This window comes from Trichechus manatus, unplaced genomic scaffold (assembly GCF_000243295.1).
Source record: "Trichechus manatus latirostris isolate Lorelei unplaced genomic scaffold, TriManLat1.0 scaffold00053, whole genome shotgun sequence".
NCBI classification, from domain to species: domain Eukaryota; kingdom Metazoa; phylum Chordata; class Mammalia; order Sirenia; family Trichechidae; genus Trichechus; species Trichechus manatus.
In genome coordinates this window covers 15152423-15168670 of record NW_004443989.1, presented here as the reverse complement: position 1 = coordinate 15168670, position 16248 = coordinate 15152423, and the positions used below count along the sequence as shown (strand labels likewise).

Sequence of the window (16248 nt, the reverse complement as noted above, 5' to 3'; positions counted from 1 at the left end):
TAAAACCAAATGAGACTAATGAGGTACAGTAGTCCAGTGACAAGGGACAGAAGGCAGAAAGGGACAAGGAAGCTGGTGATAGGGAACCCAAAGTTGAGTAAGGATATTGTTGATGTGTTGTGAGATTGTTAACCATAGTCATAGGGCAATATGTGTAGTAACTGTTAAATGAGAAACTATTTTGTTCTGTAAGCCTTCATCTTAAGTGAGAATAACAACACCATTGGAAGAGCGTAGTCAGTGTCACTGAACTGTATATGTAGAAATTTTTGAAATGGTGTATCTTTGGCTATGTGTTTTTTCACCAAAAAAAATATGTTGAGAAGTTAAAGGGTTGACATGTGGGGTTGTTAACCAATGTCATAAAGCAATATGTGTACTACTGTTTCATGAGAAACTATTTGTTCTGTAAGCCTTCAACTGAAGTACAATAAAAATAAATAAATAAAAGAGGCTGCTGTAGACATGGAAGAAAAGAAATCAGGGGGAATTTTACCATTTCTGAAAGATCAAGAGTGGGACCCCAAGATACAAGTGGATTCACAGACTCTTTCTCATGTCTCCTCTCATGTATCTCCAGGGTGCTCCTGGGAAGAAGTAGTGGCAAGGCAGAGACCAGAGGTATCCCATGTTGGAAGCATCCCGTTGGGGATCAAATACATAGGACAGGTTTGTCACCACCATTCACAGGGCACTTTATCAAAATCAAGAGTCTCAACTGCTGAGGAGGGGACAAGAGACTCTCATGCCCACCATGACGGAGTCTTTAGTCTTTACATCTCGAGGGGGTGGCAAAGTTAAGTCCCTCTCCATAGTGAAGGAGCAGGAAGCTTCTGGGGGCCACCCACCCTGCGTGAGATGAAACAGAGGTCAACTAAGGCAAGGAAGGCAGTAACAGTCCTCATGCCCAACACAATCTAAGGGCACAATGTTTGGTTGATGTGGGTTGGGGACATCCAGGCTCAGCCAACACCTACTCCTAGCCCTGTGAATAAGCCTTGTAGGAGGTACTGCACAGCTACATCCATCCTTGAGACACCAACAGCTCTGACCACCACCTTGATTACAGCTCCATGAAAGTACCTTAGGAATAACACATGGAAGCTTCTCTAGAACTGTGTGCTATAGAAAATGGAAATAGTAAATGTTGTTTAAAACTACTAAGTTATGGGGTCATTTTATCATCAGCAAAATATACTTCACATGTACCATTTGATAACACATAACATCACATGGAATAGAATTAAAAGGAAATATATCTTATAATAAGGTGGCAATTGAAGGTTAGTTTTTGTTTCCTTTTATTAAAACTACTTTATTTTAAACCTATGCATGTGTACAGTAGGTTTTTCATAACAATTAATTCATTTTCTTGGGATTTAAATGAATTGTACTTTAGAAAACATATTAACTTTCAAAAAATCACTTTTGTCTCAATTCCAAATATAGTAACCTGGTATCCTAAGTACTACGATTATGAAATATTTTTTTTTTTTTTTGGTAAATTTTTACACAAGCCTGTCCTGCTGAGGTTAGGATACATTAACTTTTCCAGGATATATGAAAAGAACTTTGTCCCAAGGTCACCAGAATAGACAAAGTATCTCACATGCTGGGGCCCCTACCACCACACAGAAGGAATAACTGTCCTTTTGGACATCTGTGTGGGGCTCAAAGCTCATCCCTCACACATGACTTTCTTTCATCTGTATTGTGATCAGAGGGGTCAAATACAAGGTACAAACTATACTCCAACATCATCCAGAACTGATTGTCTGCTTCTTCATGGATACTCCCCACCACAAAATGAGGACAATCAACTCCAGTGCTGGAAGGTTTTCTTGTTTCCTCTGGACTATCCATCCTCTTCTTACATGTGACTAAAATCAATTTTATCTCTGCGTGGACCAGAGAAAAGGAGAGAGACCTGCATGAAGTGATGGCCCCATTCACTTTGAGTCACCTGCACCATCATGTCCCCATCTTGTAGCTGCAGGGTTGTTCACATGCAAATCTCTCTCCAGCCATGGAGGCAGGAGGAGCCTTAAGATTGAACAGGTCAGTGTGATTTCTCAGTCTGAGCTGAGGTCTGTGAGGAAGACAGGATTCCCTAGGAAAAAAAATATGAAGTTACTGTGCCTCCTCCTCTGCCTGGTGGCTTCAATCCTAGGTATTATTTTTAGGATTTCAGAGATAGGCTATATGCTGCAATGTCTGCTTGAGACTCACTGTGATTCTCCTTGTCCCCAGGTGTCCTGTCCCAGGTGCAGCTGCAGGAGTCAGGCCCAGGACTGGTGAAGCCCTCAGATAGCTTGACACTCACCTGCACTGTCTTTGGATTCTCCATCACCAGCAGTTCCTGTTGCCATTGGTTCTGCCAGCCCCTGGGGAAAGATATAGAATGGATAGGGGAGATATGTTATAATGGTAGCACTTACTACAGTCCATCCCTCAAGAGCTGCAGCACTGTCTACAGAGACACAGCCAAGAACCAGATCTTCTTGCAGCAGAGCTCCATGACTACCAAAAACACAACGATGTATTACTGTGCAAGAGTATCACAGTGAGGGGAAGTCAATGAGAGCCCAGACACAAAGCTCCCCTTCAGGCTGACATGAGGGGTCCAAGCTTCAAAGCGTACTCAGGACCCACCAAGTACAGTAGCCCAGTCCCAGGGGCAGGAAACATGTTCTTAGATAAAAAAGGCGTAAGGGTTTTTGTTTGTTTTTCTTTCTTTTTTTCCCTGCCTGATCTTCATTTTTCTCCCTTATTAGCAAATAGTGCTCCCTGGAGCTCTCTCCTCCTGCCTGCCTTCATGTCTATTTCTCTTGTAAAAACAAACAAAACAAAAAACTCTGAATTCTTACAAATAGTACTGCCTAGAAGTGGGGGAGGGAGAGTCACTTTAAAATAGAGAAATCTGACAAACGCTTTCTCAGACAGGTGACAAAGGTCAACATAAACAGTGATAAGTCTTGTTGGTAGTATATAACCTTGATATGAGGTTATTAGAAGGGCATTTACACGTATTCCACCAAAAAAAAAAAAAAAAAAAACTCAAAAACTATTAACCCTGTGTAGTCATGAAAGAAACATCAGACAGATCCCAATGGATGGATATTCTACAAAAACCTGACCAGCACTCTTCAAAACTATCAAGCTCATCCAAAACAAGAAAAGTCTGAGGAAGTATAAGAGTCAAGAGGAGGGCAAGGAGACATGATGACTAAATATAATATGATAGCTTGGATGGGATCCTGTAATAGAAAAAGGAAATTGTGTAAATACTAAGGAAATCAGAAACAAAGTATGGACTTTAGTTAATAATAAGATACTGGTATTGATTCATTGGTTATGAGTAATGTGCCATACTAATGTAAGATAATATAGGAAGAACTGGGTGGTGGTGGGGAAGAGACTATATGGGATATATATATATTATCATCACAATTTTTTTGTGTAAATCTATAAATTAAAAAAAAAAAAAAGCTCTGTAAACATTTGAGTCAGTTCTTCTGCCATTGGTTAAATATGAAGAATCTGTTCAGAAGTCCAATAGTGTTCATTATTACCTCTTCCCTAAGAAACCCTGTGGTTCTTTTGAGGAAACTGAATAATTTTCTCAGCAAACAACTTGGCCCATTTCAGGGGTGCTTTCCCACAGTTTCAAAGGAAACCTGAGGTCACAATCTTATCTATATACCCCGCTCAGCCTGACATTTTAAGTAGCCAATGAAGAAGATTAAAAAGTCCTAAATTATTTCTTTTCCAGTTCAAAGGAATCTAGGAAGGATTGAAATTGGCTAAGCTTATATCCATTCTATGTTTTGGGAGGTAAATTTTCTTCTGAAGTAAACTGTGGTTTTAAAAATTGAACAATTTTTTTTTTATGAGTTTTCCTAGTTCTGGCTATTCATTTCACCATTAAATTTGAGTGAACCACAAGACGAAATAACTAGGATCTGGTTTTCTAGATCCTTTCAAGTAAAGTTTATATCTCTGTGCCTGTTAACCTGCTAGCTTGAGGCTGATGCTGCCATTGCCCCCACCTCCACCCTAGAAATCCCTTTCTGGCTGAAGCATACATCTACCCCTGCTGAACTGACACTGTCTTCTCTGGAGAACATCCCTCAGTCAAAGAAGCTCCTCAGGCTCAGGTATGTTTCCCATCTGCCCTGGGTGGGTCCAGAGTCCACAAGTTCAGACCCTGGACCAAGGTAGGAGAAGCTGTGCAGGGGAAAGTTACTGGAGCAGGAGGAGCCCTCAGTGTCCAGCCCGGCCTCTCCAGTAACACATCACTTCACACTCAACATAGAAGCTTCCTAGGAGAACAAGGCGAGAAAGCTACCCATGGACAGCAGGGTCTTATCCTCAAAATGACCGTACATCAGAGGAACAGTTCCTAGAGGCATAGGTCAAACAGTCCCTGTACCCAGGCCCGTGTAGCAGTGGAACAACATTACCCCACAGGGGTTGTCATGGATTGAATTATGTCCCCACAAAATATCTGTCAAATTTTCTAGGTCATGATTCCCAGTATTGCATGATTGCCCACTATTTTGTCATCTGATGTGATTTCCCTATGGGTTATAAATCTTATCTCTATGATGGTGATGAGATGGAATTAGTGGCAGTTACATAAACTCAATCTACAAGATTAGTTTATAATTTAATCTAGTCTATAATTTAAGCCAATCTCTTTTGAGATGTAAAACAGAGAACTGAGCAGAAAGACAGGGGGACTTCATACCACCAAGAAAGCATCACAGGGAACAAAGTGTGACCTTGGATTCGAAGTTCCTGTACAAAGAAGCTCTTAGACCAGAGGAAGATTGATGACAAGGAACTTCCTCCAGGGCTAAAAGAGAGAGAAAGCCTTCCCCTGAGTTGGCACACTGATTTGGACATCTAACCTCCTAGACTTTGAGAGAATAAATTTCTCTTTGTTAAAGCCATCCACTTGGGATATTTCTGTTATAGCAGCTTCAGATAACTAACGGGTAATGGCACAGACTGAAGGCTTCTCATACGATACTATGTGAGCCCTCTCCAATACCAATTGTCTTCCAAAACCACAGTTTCAATCTTTCCACTTCTGCCACCACCATCCCTCTCCCAATCCTGAACCTCTATACTCTCATTCCAAGAACCATTGAACCCCTCTAGACCTCTACGTTCCCGTACTCCCCATGTTCATTGCCCTCACACACTCATCTCCTTGTCATTCAACATGAAGGGCGTTGGCTGTGTCCATCACTACAGTGAGCCCACCCCTGCCCGCAGGTGCTGAGCTGAACAAAACTGGAAACACACATCACTCGATGCTATCCTGATGATTGTAGTCTCCTCTAATTCATGAGTAACCACCTGAAACAGCCCTGACTCCTGACTTTTCCCCTGGATCATTCCTTCCCTGACTCCATGCCATGTACCCTCCTTTCCACACTCCAGTGCCAACCCCACACTCTCCTCTGAACACAGTAACTCTCATTTCACCATGAAAATCTAAGCAGCAACTCTGTGAATCCCCAGTGAGATACACAGTCCAGCCTCCTATCCAAGCCAAACCTGCTCAGACATGAGGAGGAGGCACTCGAGGAAATCTCCTTACACTGTTAAATTTTTCCTTTCCAAATAACCATAAAGAAAACCCCAGACGCTGGTAATTCCATATTAAGAATTCCATATTAACATTCCAAATGTTACCTTCTGCTAATTATACTTTTTCCTGACTTTTTTGAGCAAAAAAAAAAAAACGAATCCCAGATTTTTTCCCTTTAATTTCTGAAAAACTCTTTCCAGCACCTGTCCTTCATTCTGTGTCCCCTAGAGGACTGGGGACCTCAAATCTTCCTTTAACTGGACACAGTGCTTCAGGTGGAAAAAGGGAGTATAATTGCAGAAAAACTAGCCTTGTTCCTGCCAGGAAAGGACTATGGTGGATGTATGGTGACCCTGACTATGTGGACATTTCTTTGTGGTGTGAGGATCCTGCATCCTGGACCCCATAAAATGACCCTGTGGGCAAAGGTTGTACAGAGACAGGAGGGCCACACCCAGTCACTGCTCAGAAAACAACTTAGCCAAACCTGGAGCCAAAACAACTTGGACCATTTTCAGCAGTTCCTCCCACCCACAGAATTGGACACCAGAAAGCCCCAGTGACTGTCACCTAGCTCAGTCTCTTGTACCATTCCTGGACATCTCACATGCAAATCTCTCTGGGGACTCTCAGAGAAATCCCTGTTACAGCCTGGGCCCATGAGGTGGTTTTCATCATTCAGAAACTGTGGACCCTCCTCTGCCTGCTGGCAGCCCCCCTGAGTGAGGGTCTTGGGAGCTCCAAGATAAATAGGTACTGAGTGTGAGATGAGACAGACACACAGTGACTTTTCTTGTCCCAAGGTTTCCTGCCAGAGCCAACACTGCAGGAGTCAGGCTCAGGGCTGGTAAAGCCCTCACAGACTCAATCACTCACCTGGTCTGTCTCTGGGGACTCTGTCACCTGAAGTTATTGGTGGAATTGGATTTGCCAATGTCCTGGGAAAGGGTTCTAGTGAATGGAGTACTGGTTAGGGAGCACAGGCTACAACCCAGCCTTCAAGGGCTGCATATCCATTACCATTGACACTGCCAAGAACCAGTTCTCCCTGTAGCTGAGCTCTGTGACTGCCGAGGACAGGGCCACGTATTACTGTACAAGAGGCACAGTGAGGGGAATTCATTGGAAACTCAGACACAGCTCGCCCTTTACAGAGGGGGATGGGATCCAGAGGTCACTCAGGACAACCAAACACAGGGGACTAGCCTCAGGAGCAGGTGAAGAGGAAGCCAGGGAGGGTCTTCTTGTGAGTATCAAGGGCTTCCTCTCCTTCCAGCCTGTTTCCCCAAAGACCTCCTCCTTCCTGCCTGGGTTTTCCTTTATTTCAGCCTACTGAGACATCAGAGACATCACAGTCTGCATTTTTTTTTTCACACCAAGAGAGAAGTGGGATCATTTTGCCCAGGTACTCCCACTCTTTGCTTATTTCCTTGATTTTGTTCCCAGCCTGAGCTTTTCTAGCTCATCTGAACAATAAGTCAAGCACTATTGGAAACCCAACTGAACCCAAGTTGGAAAAGAATGAGCAATTGATATTCTACTTTTTTTTTCCTTTTCAAATAATCTTTAAGAAAATGTTTCATATTTACAGACAAACTGAAAGAAAATACAGAGAATATCATATTGCTTATCTGTGACCCTGTCTCCAATTGTGAAAAGGCTGATTCTGACCATTCACCATTCATTTACTTAATCTTCAAGTTCCACTATACATATATAGCAGTATTAGAATAGTTAAACTGTATCCCTGAGTAAAACCACCTTATCCATTACATTACAGTACTTATGTACAGTTCTTTAGAGTTCAATCTTATAAACTCAACTCATTTCCTAAGTTGTTTGGTTTCTTATTGTTGAGTTTAAAAAGTTTTTATTTTGAGATACAAGCCTGTATCAATTTTTTGGTGTGTGCAAATTTTTCCTCCTCACCTGTTTCTTGGTTTTTTTTTTAAATTATTTTTCACAGAACATGAATATTTTATGTTAATAATATCCTATTTGTCAACTTTTTCTTTTATATATCATGTTTTAGGTGTTGTATCTAAACTCAGCAAAAATCCAAGGTCACGAGGATTTTCTCCTATGTCATTCCAGAAGTTTTAGTGTTTTGTGTTTTATTTATAGGTCTATAATTCACTTTCAGTTTATTTGTGAAAAGTATAAGATATGTCTGTTTTTTAGTTACTTTTTTTTGAAATTGGTCTAGCACAATTTCTTGAAAAGACTATCTTCTCTCCTTCTGTTGAATTGCCTTTCCTCCTTTCTCAAACATTAGTTGATTATATTTGTATGAATCTATTTCTTAGCTACCTATTCTGTTTCATAGAAATACCTGCCTGTTATTTCAACAGACACATATTTGGATTATTCAAACTTTAAAGTAAGTATTGAGATGGGATAGTATGAGTCCTCCGATGTTATCCTCGTTTTTCACTTGCATTGCCTACACGAGGTCTCTTGCCCTTCATGTAAACATTAGAATCAATTTGTTGGTTTCTCAGTAACATCTTGATGGGATCTGATTGGTTTTGTGTTAATATATAGAGTCACTTGAGAAGAATTGATATCTAACAATATTAGTCTTCAAATCCATGTACAATGATTACCTCTCTATTTATTTAGACCTTGTTAGATTTATTTCATCAGAGTTTTGTCAATTTCTGCATATATATCTTATACCTACGTTGTTATAGTTATTCCCAAGGATTTAATTTTGCTAGACTTTATTGTTAATGATCTTTTTTAAATTTCAAATTCTAATTGTTCTTTAATATAAAAGCACATTAATTTTGTATATTAACCTTGTATCTTATCATCTTGTTTTAGTCATTATTTTTTTTTTTTTTAAATTGGCTAATTTTTTTTTTTGGAATTTTCAAATAGACCATCAGGCTATCTGTGAAAAAAGACAGTTCTATTTTTTCCTTTCCAATTTGTATATCTACTGTTATGAATGAAACTGTGTTCCCAGAAAAGATATATTAAGTTCTAACCCCCAGTGCCATGAATGTGACCTTGTTTTGAAATAAGGTCTTTGAAGATGGTATCAATAAAGTTGACAAGAGAATAGTGTGGAAAAGGATAGTCTTAATCCAATATGAGAGCTGTCCTTATAAAGATGGGAACAGACATAGAGGGACACACAGGGGAAGATGACACTGTGAATATGCATCTACAAGCCAAGGAATGCCATGAAAAACCTGGAATTATCAGCAGCTGGGAAAAACAAGAAAGAATCTTCCCCTAGAGACTTCAGAGAGAACATGTCTCTGTAAACACCCAGAATTTGTAGTACTAGTCTCTGTAAAACTAAATCAACAAATTTCTTTTCTTATAAGACACCTAGTTTGAGCCACTTTATTACTCCTGCCCTAGAAAATGCATACGTCATTCTGCCTTAGTTACCTAGTCCCACTACAACAGAAATAACACAAACGGGTTGCTTTAAGAAACAGAAATTTAATTTCTCACAGTTTGAAAGGCTAGAAGTACTAATTTAGGACTGCAGATCTAGGGAAATGCTTTCTCTCTGTGTCTTCTCTGAGGGAAGGTACTTATCTCTTTTCAGCTTCTTTTCCTAGGTTTCTGGGTGATCATGTGTCATGTGTCATCTCCTCCATTTGTTCTTGCGTGCTTACTTAATCTGCTCGTTTATAGCTCAAAGGAGACTGATTTAAGAAACACCCTACACTAATACAGTCTCATTAACATAACAAAGAAAGCTCATTGCCAAATGGACTGTAACCATGTGTGTGTGTGTGTATATATATATATATGTAAATTGCTGTTAAGTGGATTCTGACTCATTATCAACACTGTAGGACAGAATAGAACTGCCCCATAGGGTTTCCAAGGAGCAGCTGGAAGATTTGAACTGCTGACTTTTTGGTTAGTAGCCAAACTCTTAACCACTGTGGCACCAGGGCTTCAACCATACTTATAAGTGTTAGGATTTACAATATATATTTTGGGGGATGCAGTTTAATCCATTACATTCCACCCTTTGCCCCAGCCCTACAATTCATGTCCTTCCCAAATGTAAAACACATTCACCACATCACACCATGCCAAAGTCTTAAATCAACTCCTAGTCCAAAATCTCAGCTTCTGAATTATCTAAATCACATAAGGGTGTGACTTTAAGCATATTCTATCTTGGGGAAAAAATCTTCTTCATCTGTGAACCTGTGAAATCTAGAACACAAGTTATCTGCTTCCAAAGTACAAGACTGGAACAAGCACAAGGAAGATATTTCCATTACAAATGGGAGAAATTGTAGGGAAAGAAGGGATAATGGACATCAAACAAGTCTGAAACCCAGCAAAACAAATTAAGTTAGCTCTGAAGGCTTGAAAATAATCCTCTGTTCTCTGGGACAACCTAGACAAGCACCTGGCCCTACAGACTCTGGGTGTTGGCCATGCTGTTGAGACACCTCAGGGGATTTGTTTTCTTGGTTTGAAGGTTTGAGGTCATAGTTTTGAGGTACATTCCAATCAATTTGCCTAAAATTGTTTCTCAGTACTTCTGTTCCACCTCCTCATTCATAACATAGTGCCTGGGGTATTAAAAGCAAGCAAACAGACATCCAAAGTACAATAGGTCTCCATTCACTTGGAGCAGCAGAGGAAGGAGAATCAGGAATTGGAGGAGGAAATAAATTACTTGTGTGGTTACCTCCATGAACAACTTCCTCCCTTTGTCACAAGTTCAGAAAAACTGGATGGTCCCCAGCTTCTATTACTGATCCTTTTGATCAAGGATTCTATAAAACAATCCTGATCAAAAGGGATGATAATGTGGAACAGTATTTCAGTTTCTTAATGTGATCCTGACTTTCTGTAACCATTGAGACTAGGTGAACCCACAAAATTATTACCCTGATGAAACCTTCAAATTTTAAGCCTTGAACCAAAACTGTATCCTTAAGTCTTCTTTGAATAAAACAATTGTTTATCTTAAAAAATAAAAGATGTCTAGGGTTGCTATGAGTTGGAATCAACTTGACAGCAATTTTTTTAAAAATTTTTATCTTGAGCATTGTTCTCTTTTAAAGAATTATCAATTTGAGATCAAATTGACATAGCAACTGGAAACGTAGGATGAGAAGCTTGGGGGGCAGTAAGTTTAAGTTGTTGGTGGTGGAACAATTTGGAGAAGGATGATGAGAATGTTTGTACAACTTGAAGAATGTAATTAATGACACTGAGTTGTGTCTAGAAATTGTTCAAATGGTGCATGTGGTTGTTGTTATGTGTAGTTGAGTTGTCTCTGACCTATAGTGACCCTATGTACCACAAAACACTGTCCCGTCCTGCACCATGCTCATAATCGTTGTTATACTTGAGCCCACTGTTGAAACCACTGTGTCAATCCATCTCTTTGAGGGTTTTCCTCTTTTTTGCAGACCCTGAACTTTACCAAGCGTGATGTCCTTCTCCAAGGATTGATCTCTCCTGACAACATGTCCAAAGTATGTAAGACATAGTCTCACCATCCTTGCTTCTAAGGAGCTTTCTGGTTGTACTTCTTCAAAGACAGCTTTGTTCGTTCTTTTGGCAGTCCATGGTATATACAATATTCTTCGCCAACACCACAATTCAACGGTGCTAATTCTTCTTCGGTCTTCCTCATTCATTGTCAAGCTTCCACATGTATATGAAGTGATTGAAAATATCATGGCTTGGGTCAGGTGCACCTTAGTCTTCAAGGAGACGTCATTGCTTTTCAACACTTTAAAGAGGCCTTTTGCAGCAGATTTACCCAATGCAATGTGTCCTTTGATTTCTTGACTGCTGCTTCCCTGGGTGTTGATTGTGGATCCAAGTAAAATGAAATCCTTGACAACTTCAAACTTTTCTCCATTTTTCATGATGCTGCTTATTGTTCAAGTTGTGAGGATTTTTGTTTTCTTTATGTTGAGGTGTAATCCATACCGCAGGCTGAAGGCTTTCATCTTCATCAGTAAGTGCTACATGTTCTCTTCACTTTCAGCAAGCAAAGTTGTGTCATCTGCATTTTGCAGGTTGTTAATGACTCTTCCTCCAATCATGATGAACCATTCTTCTTCATATAGTTCTGCTTCTGGGATTATTTGCTCAACATACAGATTGAATGGGTATGGTGAAAGGATACAACCCTGACACACACCTTTCCTGAATTTATCCTCTCAGTATTTCCTTGTTCTTTGGAACAACTGCCTCTTGATCTATGTACAGTTTCCTTATTAACACAATTTAGTCTTCTGGGATTCCCATTCTTCACAATGTTATCCATAATTTGTTATGATCCACCCAGTCGAATGTCTTTGCATACTCAATAAAACACAGATAAACGTCTTTTAGGTATTCTCTGCTTTCAGCCAGGATCCATCTGACAGCAATCATATCCCTTGTTTCGCCTCCTCTTCTGCATCCAGCCTGAATTTCTGGCAGTTCCCTGTCATTATACTGCTACAGACACCTTTGAATGATCTTTAGGAGAATTTTACTTCTATGTGATATTAATGATATTGCTTGATAATTTCCACATTGAGTTGGATCACCTTTCTTGGGAATAGGCATAAATATGGATCTCTTCCAGTTGGTTAGCCAGGTATCTGTCTTCCAAATTTCTTGGCATAGATGAGTGAGCACTTCCAGTGCTGCATCTGTTCGTTGAAACATCTCAGTTAATATTCCGTCAATTCCTGGAGGCTTGTTTTTTTGCCAATACACTTAGAGAAGCTTGGACTTCTTAATTCTGCACCAAGAGTTCCTGATCATATGCAACCTGTTGAAACCGTTGAACATCGATCAATTCTTTTTGGTTTAATGACTCTGTGTATTCCTTCCATCTTCTTTTGATGCATCTTACATCAATTAATATTTTCCCCATAGAATCCTTAACTACTGCAGCTCGAGGCTTGAGTTTTTTTTTTTCAGTTCTTTCAGCTTGAGAAATGTCGAGGGTGTTCTTCCCATCTGGTTTTCTATCTCCAGCTCTTTGCACATGTCATTATAATATTGTACTTTGTCTTTTCGAGCAGCCATTTGAAATCTTCTGTTCAGTTCTTTTACTTCATCATTTCTTCCCTTTTCTGTATCTACTCAACATTCAAGAGCAAGTTTCAGAGTCTCTTCTGACATCCATTTTGGTCTTTTCTTTCTTTCCTGACTTTTTAATGACCTCTTGCTTTCTCCACGTATGGTGTCCTTTATATCATCCCAGAACTCGTCTGGTCTTCCATCATTAGTGTCCAACTTGTCAAAGCTATTTTTCAGACTGTCTCTAAATTCAGGTGGAATATACACAAGGTTCTACTTTGGCTCTCGTGAACTTGTTCTAATTTTCTTCAGTTGCAACTTGAACTTGCATAGGAGTAATTGATGGTCTGTTCTGCAGTCAGCCCCTGGCCTAGTTCTGACTGATGATATTAAGCTTTTCCATCTTCTCTTTCGGCAGATTTTATTCCTGAGTATGCCATCTCGTGAGGTCCATGTGTATAGTCGCCGTTTATGTTGGTGAAAAAAGGTATTTGCAATGAAGAAGACATTGGTCTTGCAAAATTTTGTCTTGCGATCTCTGGCATTGTTTCTATCACTAAGGCCATATTTTCCAACTACTGATCCTTCTTTATTTACAAGTTTTGCATTCCAATCACCACTAATTATCAATGCATCCTGACTGCATGTTTTATCAATTTCAGATTGCAAAAGCTGGTAAAAATCTTCAAGTTCTTCATCTATGGCCTTCGTGGTTGGTGTATAAATTTGAATAATAGTCGTATTAAATGGTCTTCCTTGTAGGCATATGGATATTATCCTATCACTGACAGCGTTGTACTTCAGGATAGATCTTAAATGTTCTTTTTTATGATAAATGCAACGTCATTACTCTTCAAGGGGTCATTCCTGGCATAGTAGACCATATCATTGTATGATTCAAAATGTCCAATACCAGTCCATTTCAGCTCACTAAGGCCTAGGATGTTGATGTTTATGTGTTCCATTTCATTTTTGATGATTTACAATTTTCCTAGATTCATACTTCATACATTTCGTATTCCGATTATTAATGGATGTTTGCAGCTGTTTCTTCACATTTTGAGTTGTGCCACATCAACAAATGAAAGTCTTGAAAGCTTGACTCCCTCCACATCATTAAGGTTGACCTCACTCTGAGGAGGCAGCTCTTACCCAGTCGTCTTTTCAGTGTCTTCCAACTTGGGGTGCACATCTTCCGGCACTATATCACGCAGTATTCCACTGCCATTCATAAGGTTTTCACTGGCTAATTCTTTTCAGAAGTAGACCACCAGGTCCTGCTTCCTAGTATGTCTGAGTCTAGAAGCTGAGCTGAAACCTGTCCATCATTGGTGTCCCTGCTGGTATCTGAATACCATTGGCATAGATTCCAGCATCAAAGCAACACGGAAGCCTCTACAGTATGACAAACTGACAGACACTTCCGGGAATGGTGTATGACTGTGCATATTTTCACCTAAAAATAATAAATCTCTTCTTGAGAAGGTCTCTAAATTTAGGCATGATGTATTCAAGGTTTCAGTTCGGCCCTCATGAACTTACTTTGGTTTTCTTTAACTTTAACTTGAAATTTCACACAAGCAATTTAAAGCCTATTCCATAGTCATCCTCTGGTTTTGCCTTAACTCATTATATTGAGTTTTTCCATTGTCTTATTCTACAGATTTAGTCAATTTTACTCTTGTGTAATCTATCCAGAGGGGTCCATGTGTATAGTCATCAATTGTGTAATTTAAAAAAGGTATTTCCAATGATTAAGGTTTTGGTCTTACAGAATTCTATGATGCTATCAATGGCATATTTCCTATCATCAAGGCCATATTTTCTAACTACTGATACTTCTTTGTTTCCAACTTTGGCATTTTAACCACCAGTAATTATCAATGCATCTTGATTTCATGTTTGATCAATTTCAGACTGTAGCATTTCATAAAAATCTTCAACTTCTTCATCTTTGGCATTCATGGTTACTGTATAAATTTGAATAGTCCTCTTAACTGGTCTTCACTGTAGGCATATGGATAGTATCTACCACCAGTAGTAATATACTTCAGGATAGATCACAAAATATTCTTTTAACAATGAATCCAACACTGTTCCTGTTCAATATGTTTTTCTCAGCATACTAGACTATATGATTATTGCGTTCAGAGTAGCTTATACCAATCTATTTCAGCTCATTAACACCTTTTTAGTGCTCAGCTGTTAACCAAAAGGTCAACTGTTTGAACCCACCAGCCACTCCATGGGAGAAAAACATGGAAGTCAACTTCAGTAAAGATTTAGAGCTTTGGAAACCCTTTAGGGCAGTTCTACTCTGTCCTAAAGGATTACTATGAGTTGGATTTTGACTTGATGGCAATTTTTTTAACACAGGATATTGATATTCAAGATTTTCCTTTCATTTTTGACAACTTCCAATATTCCTAGATTAATCCTTTGCAAATTCTGTCTTCCAATTACTAATGGTAGTTTGCAGGTATTACTACCCATTTTTTAAATGTTTTGTGTGTTTTTTTGTGAAAGTTGTTACTTTTCATTTTGAGTTGTGCCAAATCAGCAATAAAATCTTCAAAAGGTTTACTCCATCAGAATCAAATGAGACAGTATTGATATAATATTAATAATTAAAGTCAACATTTTGTTACTGCAAAATGCAGATTTGAGCCGCCTTCTGTAAAAAGCCACTACTGAGACAAGGGTGAGGTGAGCAGCAAAAAGGTCTTTGTTGTGTATGGATATACAGGAGACAGAAGGGAATAGGCTCCTCCAACATCTCCCTCCCCTCTTGGAGGCAGTTGAGAGGATTTTAAGGGGACAGGATCAGGGTCCAAAGGATCTATGGAACGTTAGTTCCTCTCTGAGGTGGGCACACTGACCATGTTGACCTTCTGTGGGTATTCTTGAAGATCCTCTGATGCCATACTGGTTTCAGTCATCAGATGGTTCCTTTGTTCAGTTGTCTCTCTTCCACATTTTATAACTTGTTGTTTTACCTTCCAAGAAGGGACACAGGTTAATTTAAAACTTTTATAAAATCATAGGAAAACAAGAGAGAAGAGAGAAGGAAAATAAATTAGAATCATAGGAGCATGCAGAAGTGGATAATAAATCAGAATCATAGGAGGATGCAGAAGTCAACTATGCAAGCTATGTGCTAACAATGCCACAATACCCGAGACGCTAGCCTCACACAGCCTCTTTCCCACTCAGCCCCTTTCAACTTTACTCAGATTTTACCTAACGTCCTTATTATATTACAAGATCTATCCAGAAAACCCACGTTACATTTAGTTGTTGGTTTCTTCAGGCTCCTTTTATCTGTGATAATTTCTCTGCCCTTCCTTCTGTTAGGTGAGTCTTTTAATGAGAATGAGTGATATATATATATATATATATATATATATAATGACATAATGACATCTTCAAACTCTTGTGAATAGTCTATTTGTTTAAATTTTCTACCTGTGTGCTAATTTGGGTAGGAATTCTTTCTAGGAATTTGTCCATTTCCTCTAGGTTTTCAAATTTGTTGGAGTATAATTTTTCATAGAAATCTGTCATGATCTTCTTTATCTCTGATGGATAAGTTGAAATGTCACCAATTTCATTTCTTAATT

General features: G+C 39.2%; 1 protein-coding gene across 1 annotated transcript in view; it reads left to right on the top strand.

Annotated features, from left to right (window-relative positions):
* LOC111820845 (uncharacterized) overlaps positions 1 to 4380 on the top strand; it is a 44169-nt gene extending 39789 nt beyond the window's left edge. The window contains 3 exon segments of the mRNA XM_023732523.1: positions 1991 to 2170; positions 2251 to 2555; positions 4345 to 4380. Of these exon segments, the coding sequence (XP_023588291.1) occupies positions 1991 to 2170; positions 2251 to 2555; positions 4345 to 4380 (521 nt within the window).
* The last annotated feature ends 11868 nt before the right edge of the window (positions 4381 to 16248 follow it).